General features: G+C 38.1%; 1 protein-coding gene across 2 annotated transcripts in view; it reads right to left on the reverse strand.

The window, feature by feature from the left end:
• CXADR (CXADR cell adhesion molecule) overlaps nt 1–16,783 on the reverse strand; it is a 66,641-nt gene that overhangs the window by 16,059 nt on the left and 33,799 nt on the right. Inside the window, exons 4-7 of one of the 2 annotated variants that reach the window (XM_039480459.2) lie at nt 12,925–13,080; nt 11,294–11,416; nt 10,644–10,782; nt 8,382–8,565 (exon numbers count right to left, since the gene is read on the reverse strand). In XM_039480459.2, coding sequence (XP_039336393.1) covers nt 8,382–8,565; nt 10,644–10,782; nt 11,294–11,416; nt 12,925–13,080 — 602 coding nt within the window. Of the gene's footprint in view, nt 1–6,965; nt 8,566–10,643; nt 10,783–11,293; nt 11,417–12,924; nt 13,081–16,783 lie in introns of those variants that run through there. The other variant, XM_039480458.2, reaches the window with a different exon arrangement.

The following is a 16,783-nucleotide window of genomic DNA, read 5'->3' on the forward strand; positions in this document are numbered from 1 at the left end:
ACATGAGATAAAGGAGTATAGAGGGGTTAAGTGGTTTGTCTAAGGTCATCCGGTTAGTAAGTAGTGAAGCCAGAGATGGAACCAGAGTTGGCTCTCTCCCAAGCCCCTTTTATGGTGTTATCCTGTCCAAAGTATTTTTGTTGGGCTCCCCAACTCCTTGCCAACAGCCTAGTAAGCACGTAGTGAATTTACACCAAATTAAATTTGTTCAATCAATGGAACAATGGAACCCTGTTGGACATTTTTCTTTTTCCTCCTTTCTAAAGCCCTTAAAAACTTTTTTTTAGCCGGGCGCGGTGGCTCAAGCCTGTAATCCCAGCACTTTGGGAGGCCGAGGCGGGTAGATCACGAGGTCAAGAGATCGAGACCATCCCGGTCAACATGGTGAAACCCCGTCTCTACTAAAAATACAAAAAATTAGCTGGGCGTGGTGGCGCGTGCCTGTAATCCCAGCTACTCAGGAGGCTGAGGCAGGAGAATTGCCTGAACCCAGGAGGCGGAGGTTGCGGTGAGCCGAGATCGCGCCATTGCACTCCAGCCTGGGTAACAAGAGCAAAACTCCGTCTCAAAAATTTAAAAAAAAAAACTTTTTTTTTTTTTTTTTTTTTTTAGGTGGAGACTGGCTCTGTTGCTCAGGCTGGAGTACAGGGGCACGATCTCGGCTCACTGCAACCTCTGCCTCCTGGGTTCAAGCGATTCTCCTGCCTGCCTCAGCCTCCCGAGGTCCTGATTCAATATGACTGGTGTCCTTAAAAAAATGGAAATGTATACACAGTGACAGACATGTATAGAGAAAAGAGAGATGAAGGAAATGACCACCTACAAGCCAAAGACAGAGGTCCGGAGCAGATCTTTCCCTCACAGTCCTCAAAAAGAAGCAGTCTTGCCAACACCTTGATTTCGGACTTCCAGCTCCAGAACGATAACAAATTTCTGTTCTTCAAGCAGTTTGCAGCAATTTGTTATGGCTAATCCAATCACATGTAGAAATTACTTGTAAATGATGAGGCATTTCAGAAGACTACTCATTTAAAGACTTTCACATAATACTCTCCAGGTTTTCTGGAAAGCTGAAATCTAAGACATTGTTTAAGGTATTTTAGCAGATCACCTCAAATTCTGATACTAAGAAATATTAGTATAGCAAAATTAAACAATAATTTTTAAGCAGGTATTTTTTTTCCAACCAGACTAAAAGTCTGCAATTTTGTGAAGCCCAAGGGAAAAAAAACTTAACATGAGTGCCTTAGCATGGAAACCTGCAAAGGGTTTCCTGAGCGTTCAGAGTCTCCCAAAGTTGGTTAATTATTGAAATAATCTGGAAGAGAACAATCACAGTCAGTGATTTCACCCTAGACCTACTCAGCGGGATTCCCTAAGGAGGGCTTTAGAAATATATTTCTAAAATGCTTCTTATACTAATGAATTTTGTTTATGTGTTCACTCCTACTGAGTCAGGTAACACAATGCTGTATTTGGGCAAGTTATGTCCTTAAGTCAAGTGCAGCCTTTCCCCTCACTACACATAATCACCGCCCCCGCCTTTTTTTTTTTTTTTTGAGACTGAGTCTCGCTCTTGTTGCCCAGGCTGGAGTGAAATGGTGCAATCTCAGCTCACCACAACCTCAACCTCCACCTCCCATGTTCAAGCAATTCTGCCTCAGGCTCCCCAGTGGCTGGGATTACAGGCACGTGCCACCACGCCCAGCTAAGTTTGTATTTTTAGTAGAGACAGGGTTTCTCCATATTGGTCAGGCTGGTCTCAAACTCCCAACCTCAGGTGATCTGCCCTCCTTGGCCTCCCAAAATGCTGGGATTATAGGGGTGAGCCACCGTGCCAGGCTGGTACTGCCTTTTTCAAGAGACCAGGCCAGGTGCTTTGCAGAATATATGATGCATAGTTAATCAACACATACCTGCCCCCAGTGTCCATAGTTTTCTTACTAAATATCCACTCAGCATTAACTGAGCAATTTGGAAGTCAAGGAGTTAGGCAGTGGGGACTGAGGTAGCTAAACCACCTTCAGACTCCTGAAGAAGGTATATCAAGCATGTGAAACAATCAGAATGCAAAGGTTTTGTGCCATAAAACACCTGTACTGATATTGAGGGGAGCACAGAAGTACCTCTAATTTAGGAGAAACTAACAGCTTCTTTTTGTATAGTTACCTTAGAGTAGCAACTTTTTTCCCCTATAAATATTTAACACAATTTAAAAATCATCTAAGTAACAAAGTATGTTTGATTTATACTTTGGAAACCAGCAAAAAAACAGAGCTTAATTTCCTGGACTAGCTTCTTTATTTTTTTCACTGTTGGTGTTATTGCGTCTTGAAATTATCTTTGATTATACCTTAGACTTACACTATTTTTATTGAATAATAAATTACTTCATACCCAATGTTGTCTCAACTTAATCAGCTTTACCATGTTATTTACTTAACCAGAAATATGATCTGGCCATTAGAGCTGTAAGATTAAAATATGGTCTAAATGAAAGGCATTTAATTATTCTTAGTTTCACTTAGCATATTTTACTGTAATCTCGATTCCTTGAAAGTTTGTGTATCATTATCAGCATCCCAGCTATTAGGGATAAATACAAACTTTCATTATTATACCGATTTTATCTCTTTGAAATCTTCCAACATCCCCTGTGAAGTAGGTACTTTGTACCATTTTAAGCACTAGGAAACCGAAGCAAGTGAAGCAACTAGTGATAAGTGGTATTTAAACATGCCTGACTCTTAAGTCCTGTGCTCTTTACCTTTTAATCTCCAAGTAGGGTATTTCACATTAGTATAAACCAGTGGTTTTCAAAAGGAGGCGATTTGCCTCTGACCCTAGGGCAGATATTTGGTAATGTCTGGAATACTTTTTATTTTCACAACTGTTGTGGGGATAGTGGAGTGGGGCCAGGGTGCTACTGATATCCAGTGGGTGGAGGCCAGGGGTGCTGCCAAACATCTTACAATGCACAGGACAGTCCCATACAACAAAGAATTATGCAGCCCAGAATGTTAACAGTGCTGAGGCTGAGAAACCCTAGTACAAACAAAATACTCCTCAACGTGCTTCTTACAGTAGCATCAATAGTCCCTTTTGGTTTTTCCTGAAATCAACATTTATAGTCAATGAAAATACTTTTAAATCATAACAAGATGTTACTTTGGTCCAAATATCTCTGCCTCTCTAAGATTCTTATATTGATATATATTAGAAGAACACATCTCACCATTATATTGAAATCTTAATACTCAATGTGATCGCACTCAGATGCGGAGCCCCTTTGGGAAATGATCAAGTCATAAGGACTCCACTGTCATAAATAGCATTAATGTCTTAGGAAAGAGGCTAGAGCAAGCCCCCTTTCCTCCTTTCTGCCATGTGAGAATACAGCAAGAGGCGCCATCTTTGAAACAGAAGGCAAGCCCTCAGCAGACACCAAATCTGCCAGTGCCTTGATTTTTGACTTCCTAGCCTCATATGTGTGCATATATACACACGTTCTACAATGCATCTGAAAAATGCTTGAGATTATACTATAAATTCTGAAATGATCACAGAACTTTGGAGGTTTCAACCCCAAATATTATATACTGTTATATAAGTACACAGGAAAGGGAGGTATTTGTATGCATGTTTGACATGTTTTCAATGACGTATTAATATGATTGTAGTGATCTTTCTTCTTTCTATTTAAAGGATGCATGGGGAAAAGGAAACCTTGATACAGGCAAGCAGGGAGGAATAAAATATTGAAGCTTTAGTGGACATTGCATAAAAGGTACAATAAAGCCACACCATGAGGCAGAGAACTGCTTTCTTGATTTTATTTCAAAAGTACACAAGGTCACAAAACTAGAGCAAGTTGTTTTTCTTAACAAATTTTGTTCTTACAAATTTTATAATCTGCACCATTGGATATATAAGCCAGAAATCGTAAATACAAAATCTGAAACTGACACTATCAATTCTATACTTTGCACACATGAAGTGTCAAAATATTTTTCTCAGTAGTACAAGTGTGTTTATCACTAAAATTCACAGGTAGGGACAAAAATAAGTGAATCAATGAATTGTGGTTCTCTTAAAACTTGTGTCATTAAATAAGTTAGCAGAAAACATAAAAGTTCTTCTCTGACGGAACTTTTAGTGTCAATGACCAAAACCAAACCTAACTGATGTGTACTGTATTCTTAAATTATAAAATAATTTATAAAACTTGATTTTAATGAATAAGAGGCTGGTGTTCTCTGCTATAAGATAAATGATCAGCCCTCCCTAAAGATAAATAAACAGAACCACAATTCACAAATTTGTTTATTATTTTTCCCTGCTTATCTAACATTCATAAAAGGAATTTGTGCTCAGTTATGGCCTATTTTAGTGTTAAAATAGGCAAATGAGTAAGAAATCCTGTTGCAGAACATAATGCCTTTATTGCTGGAATATCCAAAGGCATTCAATATATTAAAACTTGCCCAGAACATTTACACTACTAAACACAGGAATGTTATAAAGATATATGTACATATATATAATATATAATGCCACAAGCCACTAAGAAGTTAAAACTGTGCCAACATTTTCTACAAACTACTCTTTATGTGATACATCAAAGCATTAACCACATAAATATGGACTTTTTCTGTTCATACTGGAATAAGGCATCTGAAAGCCCTAAACACTGCTGAAGTGAAAATTAGAAGAAAAAACTCGTAACACTCACATAACATCAAATGTACATGCTGCACACACACCAAAGACACTGGGAATATTTTTAAGAAGCCACACATCACAGAATTTGATAGTCAACTTCATGCAATGAGTTTCTTTTATATTTAATCAAAATGTTTACTTGCCCCTTGACTTGTTCCAAATTTCCAAGATTAATTCTTAAATTTAAAAATTATCTTTTTAATAAAAATCAGGTATCTCTTTATATCCATAATCTATATGGCTAGTGATTTGGATTTTTTCAATCGAACTCTCCCTAAGATACACTGAGGCCGTGTTTCCATTTTATAAAGCCCATGGCAGATAGCTCAAATTAAAAGGAAGCAATTTGTCCAGAATAATTGGTTACTGTAATCAGTAACAGACTTTTGGGGGGTTGGGGGAGTGAGAGGCTCTCTAATAAGGGAGTAATATTAGTTAAGATTGCCAGTAAGGAAAACAGCTGTAAACCACTCCATATTCGAAGTACAGAACTGGCTGGATGCTGTGGCTTACAACTGTAATCTCAGCACTTTGGGAGGCTGAGGCAGAAAGATCTCTTGAGTCCGGCAATTTGAGACCAGCCTGGGAAACATAGTGAAATCTCATCTCTTAAAAAAAAAAAAAGTACAGAACTATACATTCTACAGTAACATTTCTCTTGAAATTATCCTGCGTAACCTAAAGAGATGGTATCAAGTCTCTCAGTTACAAAGTAGAACCAAATGGCTTTGCTGTTAAGATGCAGTACTGCACTTGATTGATGTTATTTGGCTATTTAACTGAAATGCTTTAGTAATTTTTTATTCAACTACTTGATTACCAATAGTAATCTGGGAGCAAATATTTGATCTCTGGTTCAACTGAAATTATCCATGAGAACTACTTGAAAATTTAGCAGTACTGTTTGGCTGACAGAATTTTATAGTAAGACATAAGCCTATAAAACAATGTCCTCTAAAATATGAAGTATAAGGGAAGAAAATCTTGCTCTTCATGTATTCTTATTAAAAAAATTAAAAGGAAGGAAAGTCTTTTTCTTTTTTTTTAAATTTTTTTGAGACAGAGTCTTGCTCTATTACCCAGGCTGGAGTGCGGTGGTGCGATCTCAGCTCACTGCAACCTCCACCTCCCAGCTTCAAGTGATTCTACTGCCTCAGCCTCCCGAGCAGCTTGGACTACAGGCACGCACCACCATGCCGAGCTAATTTATGTGTGTGTGTATGTGTGTGTGTGTATATATATATATATATATATATATATATATACATATTTTAGTAGAGAAGGGGGTTTCACCATATTGGACAGGCTGGCGTCAAACTCCTGACCTCATGATCCACCCACCTTGGCCTCCCAAAGTGCTGGGATTATAGGCGTGAGCCACCGTGCCCAGCTATATATGTCCACTTTCTATGACAACTTCTACTTAGATCAATAGGATAATGTTCATTATATGAAAGTCAGGAATAGGAAGAACCAAAACTTCATCATTAGTGTTCTGTTTACTTATTTTTATAGTATTTTAAATAAACTTTATTCATATAAAACAGGTCAAACACCTGACATTCAAAAATAGATACTGTTGTAAAATCAGAAACATAGCCAGAGTGTTGGAGATACTGAAATTTCTAAATCTTTATGAATAACACAATCATTTAAGTTACATCCACAAAGAACAGAAAAGGGGCAAGCTTGAAAATGTGAGGATAGAAAGGTGTCACAGTGATGTGTTTTTAGAAACAGTACCTTCACCTCTAAGCACCTTTCAGGTAGGTGATAGCTAGCTCATAGGCACCAGAAATTCATAATAGAAATTAAATCACCCAAAAGGCACAGATGAAAATGTTAACATAAGTATAAAAGCAATTTTATGTAAGGTTAAAACCTATTTTTAAAATGCTTCCAAATATGTAAAAGTATACACAAATCCATTACACATTCAGCTTAAGTTTCCCATTAAAAAGTGTACACACAATACTCTAATTGTAAATACATGCCACCATTTATAATGTAGCATTTACCACCACAGCACCCAAAGATATTAACAGAAACCAACTCCCTACTAAAATCTAGGGAAAGGTTTTAGAGCTAGTGAAATAATTTATTGCAGACCGTATTTATTATAAAGAAACTGTTGGCTCATTCTACTATATCCACACTTCCTCACAATCTTAAGGGAAATACAATAAATCCACTTTCTTCTCCTAAAATGATATTTAACACATTTGGCAGGTAGGAGTATTCCCTTTACTCTTTTTTCTTTCTTATCTTTTTATCTTTTTTTTTTTTTTTTTGAAGAATAAATCACTTTCACAAAACTAAGACTCAAACTTTTTCAAAGCTCAACTTGGTTTGCTGGAACTATACAAAGACATGTTTGGTCACATAACAGCAACTGGACATCCTCCCAAGTCTGGAATACAGAATTGATGGAGGACGCTTACTTGCTTAAAATGTATTTGATTATTCTGCATTTATGATAAAAATATCGTCCAGGGATTGTATTCAAGAGAGTAAATTTACGATTACATGTTTCCAGAACACATAATATGTAACACCATCCAAAAACAACGACAAACAACGTAAAGCACTGAAACCAAGAATCACTTAAAATTTAGAATAAATTAGGAAATTTCAATCTATAATTGTCAAATGATAAATGAGTTATACTATTTTTCTAATAAGAAAAATATCACCTAAAGTGGAAAGCCAGTTATTTAGTTGGGAACTATGAATACTACATCTTCGATCTGGCTGGCCACCATTTTGAAGACCACCACAGATCTCAAGGCATGGAATCACTCACCAACAAAATCTATCCCTGCTATTGCACCTAGTGTCATCTCCTATGGGGCTGACAGCAAATGTTCCATCCAACTCAATCTGATAGATGCTCCTTTAGCATATAAAAGAGCTTGCTAAGTCCCTATTGCCTGTAGCAGTCTATCAACTAAATATTTAAGAAATCATTGCATAGACAAGGTTTATGAATGACTTAAAAGTAAAACTAGTAATCTCTAAACCACCGTAGTATTTTCTATGTTTTATTTCAAGCATATTTAGAGTTTTCAAAGGAACTATAAAAACAAGCACAAACATACATAAGTAATTTTGTTATGGATGTTTCCTTACTAATCTGGGGGAGACTGCTGGGCCATAAATAAATGAGATACACATCCTAAAAATAATGGTAAAAACTATAAAGTACCACTTTCAGATGGCTATTCAAGTATCAACTTGATATGCAAGTAAGTTAACCAATTTCTTCACCTATGATTTCATAATCAAAGTGCTACATCTTACTTAGGTACTGATATTCAGAAACCTTTAAAATTAACCTCTTAAAGAAAATCCAGCTTTTTCAGATGGTAAACTTGTCTTTACCAACTTTAATGCCTGTAACTATTTCAATATAACCAAAGAAATATTTTTTTAAATATATTTCTTACAGTTCCTGTTTTTTGATATATTTTGAGGCTAGTAACAAAATTTAAACCAGAATAGGTTTTTATATATCAAAAAAAAAAAAAAAAAAAAAAAGGAAAGAAACATGGAGAGGACAGATGAGAAATACGGAGGCTCTATACTATAGACCCATCCTTGCTCTGTGCTGGAATCATCACAGGAACCGCTCCCATTCGACTTAGATTAGGGGCAGCTACCTTAGCAGGTGGGAGAGTCGGACTCTGAGGAGTGCGTTCAAAGTCTTCACTTGGTACTTGGTTATACTGAGTCTTGGAATATCCTTCCATGTTGGAAGGAGACATGGATCCCAGTGATGAATGATTACTGCCTATATAGCTTCTGGCAGTGGACGTACGGCTCTTTGGAGGCGGCACATCTTCCCTGGAAGACAGAATCCCCAATACATGTCAAGAGAATACGTTTCTAAAAACCTACAATTATGCAAGTTATGAATCATGGATAAGGGCCTATATTTAAATACTAAGCATATAAGGCTGGGCGCGGTGGCTCAAGCCTGTAATCCCAGCACTTTGGGAGGTCGAGGCGGGTGGATCACGAGGTCAAGAGATCAAGACCATCCTGGCCAACATCGTGAAACCCCATCTGTGCTAAAAATACAAAAAATTAGCTGGGCATGGTGGCGCGTGCCTATAATCCCAGCTACTCAGGAGGCTGAGGCAGGAGAATTGCCTGAACTCAGAAGGCAGAGGTTGCGGTGAGCCGAGATCACACCACTGCACTCCAGCCTGGGTAACAAGAGTGAGACTCTGTCTCAAAAAAAAAAAAAAAAAGAAAAAGAAAAAAAATACTAAGCATATAAAAAAGTGTGTGTGTGTGTGTGTGTGTGTGATAAAAAAGGAAAAAGAACAAGCCATATCGTAAACTGTGTATGCGTCCCCAATTTGTCATTCTGATTAATGAGTTACAACTTCACATTTAATGAAATATGGTATTTACACAAATGTAGCTGATTCTAGAATGTTGTCTTACAAAGCATAAGTCTCAAATAGTTTCATATTCTAGTATCACTGGTCTAGATAACCTAGTTACAGCCACATAACACTTTACAGTTGATAAAACACTAACACCTACAGATATATTTGTATCTTAATCACGCCTGTAATCCCAGCACTTTGGGAGGATGAGGCTTACACCTGTAAGCCACTTTGAGAGGCCGAGGTGGGCAGATCACGAGGTTAAGAGTTCAAGACCATCTGGCTAACAAGTGAAACCCGATCTCTACTAAAAATATAAAAATTAGCCAGGTGTGGTGCCACACGCCTGTAGTCTCAGCTATTCAGGAGGCTGAGGCAGGAGAATCAGTTGAATCTGGAAGGCGGAGGTTTCTGTGAGCTGAGATCATACCATTGCACTCCAGCCTGGGCAAGAGAGTAAAACTTTGTCTCAAACAAAACAAAACAAAAGATTAGCCCAGCGTGGTGGTAGACGCCTGTAATCCTAGCTACTTGGGAGGCTGAAGCATGAGAATCGCTTGAACCTAGAAGGCAGAGGTTGCAGTCAGCTGAGATCATGCCACAACACTCCAGCTTGAGCGACAGAATGAGACTCTGTCTCAAAAAAAAAAAAAAAAAAAGAAATTAAAAATTTAAAAAACTTGTTTTACAAAAAGAAAAAATTCTTTTTCTATTAAAGTTATCTAAAACCTTAGCTGAAAACACTAGAGATTTAAGTTTGCTGGGAATTTAAGCATAAGAGTTTTCATTCCAAACACTGACAAAGAACTCAATTGGCTCTCCATATCCATGGCCAGGGGGTAGAGGTTGCAGTGGGCCATAACTGTATCACTGTACTTCAGCCTGGGCACACGAGACCTTGTCTTAACAAACAAACAAAAAAACCCAACAACCAAAGAAGAAAGAAATTGCCACAGCCAATCCAACCTTTGGTAACTACCATCCTGATCAACCAGTGGTCATCAACACTGAGGCAAAACCTTCCACCAGCAGAGACATTAAGACTCATTGAAGGCTTGGCCAGGCACGGTGGCTCATGCCCGTAATCCCAGCACTTTGGGAGGCCAAGGTGGGTGGATCATGAGGTCAAGAGACCGAGACCATCCTGGCCAACATGGTGAAAACCCGTCTCTACTAAAAAATACGAAAATTAGCTGGGTGTGGTGACACACGCCTGTTGTCACAGCTACTCAGGAGGCTGAGGCAAGAGAATTGTTTGAACCCGGGAGGTGGAGGTTGCAGTGAGCCGAGATCATGCCACTGCACTCCAGCCTGGGTGACAGAGCGAGACTCCATCTCAAAAAAACAAAAAAACAAAACAAAAAAACAACAACAACAGTAAATGCATTGAGGAAAAGGGGGCCAAAGCTTTTATCCATTCTCCTAAGAAAGCTGCTTTGGATGGTTAATAAGAGAACTAATGCTTTAGAGACATGACACATACTTGGTATACATCATCAGTCAGCTCCTGTCTCACATAATTACCTGATATCATGATGAACTTCCTTTTCATATTTTTCTTCTCTGCGCTTTTTATGACAGCAAAAGATGATAAGACCAATGAGCACTAGAGCAAGCAAAAGTCCTATAATGGCTCCTGCAATTAGCCCAGCTTTATTTGAAGCTAAAAATAAGAAGTTAATAAGAATTAATAGTAAAAAAAAATACACATGTATAGATATTGAAGGTAGGCTACACATTTATAGATTGATTTCATCACATGTATTAACTTTAAGAGACAAATAATTTAGTCTTTTTGATCCGGGGAAAAATTCATAAAAAAAGAACTTTCTTCTGAACTGTATAATCTATTTCAAACATAAAAATGATAAAACCTGTCTGAAAGATTTTAATATTCAAAGCTATCTTGGTTAGCATAGGAGAATGTTCTGAGCTAGTCGTACTTATAAGTACGGTACAAGGGTTGATTTGACAATTCTTACCTTCTTAATATATCATTGCAATTATGAAGTTTTTTAAATAAAATATCTTTTTCTAGAAAAGCTAATAATCAAACCAGTGTTCTGATCAAAGTCTGTGTCCCCCTTGCCCTTAATACACACTTGCTAACTGAACTAAAGGAGATGGTATAAAGATAACAGAAAGAAAACCACCAAGTGAAAGAAGATACTTACGAGGAACAACGTTTAAACGTAACAGGCACTGATCAGAGCCCACTCTGTTTTTGACTGTACAGCTGTATGTCCCAGAGTACTCAGAAGAGGCATTTTTTACAGATATAGTAGATGAAGTCATTTCTATGGAAGGAGAAAAAAGAAACTCAGTTTTACAGTATGTATTACTCTCAGTTGTTAGTAAACATAGCCCCTACCAAGTTTGACAAAGCAGTTAAAAGCAGGACAGATCAAAGCTAGCTGCAAACAAACTAGCACTGAGCCACACAGATGTCTCCAGAATTCAAAGAATCATGCTTCCAGTTCACATGTATCAATGTGAAAGTGATCATGATCCCCTGCACCACAGAGCCTCAGAGCTGAAGCAGGGTGTTGGTCCACTGTGTTGCTGCTGCAAACCCACTTTGGGGCACATCAGACTATAAAAACTATCCTGTTCCACAAAGGATCTTTCATGCAGCAGGAAAACTTAGAAAACCTATTTTATTCCCCTAGATGGAAGAAACATACAAAAAGAAGTCAAAGGGGGTCTCCCAGATCGGTCTCTTAGCTTGAAAAAAAGAAAGGCAGAGAGAAAGCCCACTAAAGTCCAGAATGCACTGGATGGCGGGGTGGAGCCTGGTAATCGGTTTAAACTAAGAAGTCAATTACAGCAAATAGGTGAACAGATTCAACCAATTTGTAACTTTCTAGTTTAGTGTCACACAGATTTTCTTTTATAGACACACCATGGGTAAATTGCCGAATTTTCAATCTAGGCAAAACACTAAAGATCCAACTCTTATTATACTTTGGCCACTAAGTTATAAACATAAACATTTCTCAATTAAAAAAAAAAAATCAGCCAGGTGCAATGGCTCATGCCTACAATTTACCCAGGACTTTGGGAGGCCGAGGTGGATGGAGAGCTTGAGCCCAGGAGTTTGAGACCAATGTGGGCAACATGGAGAAACTCCATCTCTACAAAAAAATACAAAAATTAGCAGGGTGTAGTAACACATGCCTGTAGTCTCAGCTACTCTGGAGGCTGAAGTGGGAGGATCACTTGAGCCTGGGAGGTAAAGACTGCAGGGAGCCGAGATCCTGCCACTGCACTCCAGTCTGGGTGACAGCGACACTCCTTGTCTCAGGAGAAAAAAAAAAATCTGCTGAAATAGCTAATTATATCCTAAAAAATGAAATCATAGAATAGCTCTTCATTTATAATACATGGCACTAAATTGATATTAAAAAATACTGAATAATTCCCATGGAAACCATGATTGTTCTATGTAGAAGAGGAAAAGCATTTGGGAACCTGAAATATATAAGCAGGCTGGGCACATGCCTGTAATCCCAGCACTTTGGGAGGCCAAGGAAGGACTGCTTGAGCCCAGGACTTTGAGAACAGCACAGGCAACACAGGGGGATCCTATCTCTACAATTTTTTTTTTTAATTAGCGGGGCATGATGGCATGCACCTGTAGTTCCGGGAGGATGACTTGAGCCTGGGAGGTCGAAGCTGCAGTAAGCCATGATTGCAGTGAGCCTGGAAGAGAGAGCGAGGCCCTATCTCAAATTACACACACACCCCCTACTAGATTTTAGTCCAGATCAATGGCACATGGTACAAATACTATCATCAGCAGTACCTGATAACCATGAAGTGGGCAATTTCTGTGAGTCAGACAATTTTTGCCATTCATACTGTAACGGAAGTGAACCTTCTTTTGGTTCACATTTTAGTTTAAAGTCATTTCCAATTTCTTCTGATCCATCAACATAACATCTCGTACCTGAAGGCTTAACTGAAAAAGAAAATAAATGATAAGTTTCCTAAGAGAATGGAACTTCCTTTTACGATTACAGCATCGTGCACAACCACTGACTCAGTTGGTTCTGGGTTCAGAATTCACAAAAAAATGAAAGACCACAATCAGTGATCAACATCAGTTTATTCAGCTTTGTCTAAGACAAAACAGCAAAGAATAAGCTCAGAGACAAGCAGCCACGGTGTTAGTAGATATGGCAATATTTCAGGCATAGCTCGGTGTCCATCCATTCCACGAGGCATACCTGAAAAAACCAAGGATGATGCACTTGCTTTTTTCAGAAAGACCACTTGAGAATCAAGGAAGCTCCCCCTTCCATTCCTTAGCTATTCTTCTCCATGCTTGACATGTAGCTCCCTGGCACTATGTCCCAAGTCACACCCCTCTAGTGCCATAACCCTGACAATCAGGCAGTTTATAATCAACAATACTAACAGGGATAATTCATTTAGTGTAGCAAGGACCAACTAACACTCTGCATTTATATCAACTCAAATCCATCCAAAGAGCAGGTTATAAAAAGGAAAATCTGGGCTGGGCATGGTGTAATCCCAGCACTTTGGGAGGCCAAGGCGGAAGGGGATCACTTGAGGTCAGGGGTTTCAGATCAGGTTGGGTAACACAGCAAGACCCTTTCTCTACAAAAACTTTGAAAAATTAGCTGAATGTGGTGATATATGGCCTGTTGTCTTAGCTACCTGGAAGGCTGAGGTAGGAGGACTGCTTGAGACCAAGACTTTGAGGCTGCAGTGAAGCTATAATCATGTCACTGTACTCTGGGCTAGGTGACAGAACCAGACCCTGAGTCAAAAAGATATTCACAATCTGGAAATTCACATGTAAAAAAGAATATTAAAAAAAAAAAAAAAAGGAAATCTGAGATTATATTCCAGGTGTTCCTGGGTAACTGTTTAGGACAGCGACTACCTCTATTACCTGCAACTCACCCCGATCCTGGATTAACACCTTCGCATTGCATGCTCTTCTGCTGAACTTTAATAAGGCATAATATTCACACAATAAAGTTAACATGTTAATCATGTACATTGATTACTTTTAATAAATGGGTCTATATCCATTAAGCACCACTCCAACCCTCTCCGAAGAAAGTTCCCTCATGCTAGTTACAATAGATGTGACTCCAAAAACCTGGCCCAGGAAGCAACTGATGAGATTTCTACTGCTGTAGATTAGTTCTTCTGGAATTACATGAATGGAATAATACAGTATATACGGTTTGTCTTCTTTTATCCAGCATACCGTTTCTGAGATTGATCCGTCTTATTTTATATGTAGTTATTTTAGTATTTCAGTGAATTATTATAACACAAGTTTGCTTATTCAGTCACTCGTTAATGAATACTGTGTTTCCAGTTTGGGGGCTACTATTAAAGCCTTGTTAGTCAAACTGACAAGGAGCAAGTGTTTAGTCTATGAAAATCATATGGACCAGTGAGGAAGGCATTATGAGGAACCACAGAATGCCACTGGACAAGAGCAGGGATGCTGAAGGATTCTGAGGAGGTTCTAAGGAAGTAGCCATCAGCTCTCAATCAGCTGTTTCTGAGGAGATATGAGGATTGAACAGGAAGTGGGAGCTGTCAGGAGGCAGGGCCATTTAGTAATTGAGTATTCCAGTAGAGGATTGGTAGCAGCGTAGGTCTGGGAGCACCATTAGGAAGACAGCAATAGTCTATGCTTTGCTACTGCTCTAAGTCTTGGGAGAGACAATGTTTTCCATATATTCTGCAGCTGACTTTATCTGTATCTGTCCTTCCAGGCTGATAAATGTCAAGACAGATTTTTTTTTCATTTTTAGTTTAAGCTGATTTTCCTTTTTTCAGTCCTGAATGAGTTTTTATTCTTTCATTACTATGAATAAAGGTAAATGCATTTTACAGTTTTGCACTATTATGAACATTGCTTGAACATTCATGTGAACACTGGCGTATGCTTTCCTTTTTTGTAGTAACTGCTGGATCATATGGTGAGTGTAAATATTTTAACTGTGTAAGAAATTGTCAAATTGTTTCCCCAAACTGGCTCAACACGATTTGTCATATTCAGTGGGGTATCTTCAACTAAGGTTGTCAACCGTGATCTTACTCCTTAGTAACTCCTTAACAAATTTAACTGTATTCCCCTTCATCTGTTACTACTTAACACTTTTAAAATAAGGGTCAACAGATATATTTAACTGCATTGTTGATTTTTCCAAACAAATCTGTTTACTTTTCAAACTGACCATGGAGACTATATCAGTTGGACTTTTAAGTAAAGTTTTGCAAATTATTTCATCCTGAAAGTCTTCAATAAAATAAGCCTTGTTCTCTTCCATTTCTTCAAACTACCAGTAAATCCTTTATTAGAAAAAATTAGCAGCAAATGAGTAACTGATGCAATGCTCTGTGCATCAAACATCTATGGGTAATATGGTATTCTAAATCTAACTCTTATCCTTTCTATATCCCTTTTCTCCCACATAACCAACATATCTAAACATATCTAATAATGGAGAGTTATTTAAAGCTGCTGCTAGGAAATTCAGGTCCTCGCTATAACCATCCACAATGAAATAAAATTCTACCTACATGGGTTTCTGAGTGACACTTTGGAGCGGCCCACCTACTTTCCAATGGGAAGAGAAAGTACAGGTCTTTTACATGTCAACATCCAACCATTATACCATGGGGAAAATTAATCCTTTTTTAAAAAAAATTTCCAGTAATGGCTATAAGCAAGGAAGATTAATTCTTAACCCATGGTACTCTGCTGGAACAGAAGAAAACCACAAAGAGAGCACAAAGAAAGTCTTGTCCCTAAATGCTTGGTCTGGGCTTCCCATATACCTGACCACTGTCCTCAGAACATCTGCCTACATGATCATTAACAGAACCAATCGTCCTTCTCAGGTAAGGGTAAGTGACTATCAAGTTGCAGTTGGACATGCTATTCCATCAATTTAGTAATGCTCCGCTCTACACATGTATTACTGCATCATCATCTTTCCATGCTAGTGGCCTACACCAGTCTACCGGAAATACACTCTAAATCTCTACATGAGACAAGTAATGCTTTTATCATGTCATCCTTCCAAGAAATACAATTTCTGACTGGTTCAAAAATACCCTGACTCCAGGAAAAATCTATCAATAGATGCTAAAATCAAAAGGCAAATGTTTAAATGAGAAACAACATAGTCTCAAAGTATTTTCCCCAAGACAGTTTTTAATTACAGAGGGAAAAATACTAACTCTAGAGTGGAGAAACCCATCAGATAAAACTTAAATGATCACGATTAATAATAGGACATGATATCATGTGCCCCCGGACATGACTGGAGGAGATTAAGGAGATATAAATGCAGTGTGGATTCTAGATGCAATCCTAGTACAAAAAGGACATGACTGGAAAACAGTAAAATTCAAATTGGGTCTGTAATTTAGTTAATAGTATTCTATCAGTGTTAATTTCTTTGTTTTGATAATTATGATTTTGTAAGAAGTTAACATTAGGGGAAATGAGATGATGGGTCTACTCTCAGAAACTTCCTAGTATTTTTGCAACGTTTCTATAAAACTAAAAATTATTTCGAAATAAAAAGTAGTGAAGGGCCCTGCCCCAAATCAGTGGTTTGCAAATCCCTTAGGACCTTTAAAGCCAGTGATGACTGAGCCGC

Source organism: Saimiri boliviensis, chromosome 18 (genome assembly GCF_048565385.1).
Source record: "Saimiri boliviensis isolate mSaiBol1 chromosome 18, mSaiBol1.pri, whole genome shotgun sequence".
In the NCBI taxonomy this organism is placed as follows: Eukaryota; Metazoa; Chordata; class Mammalia; order Primates; family Cebidae; genus Saimiri; species Saimiri boliviensis.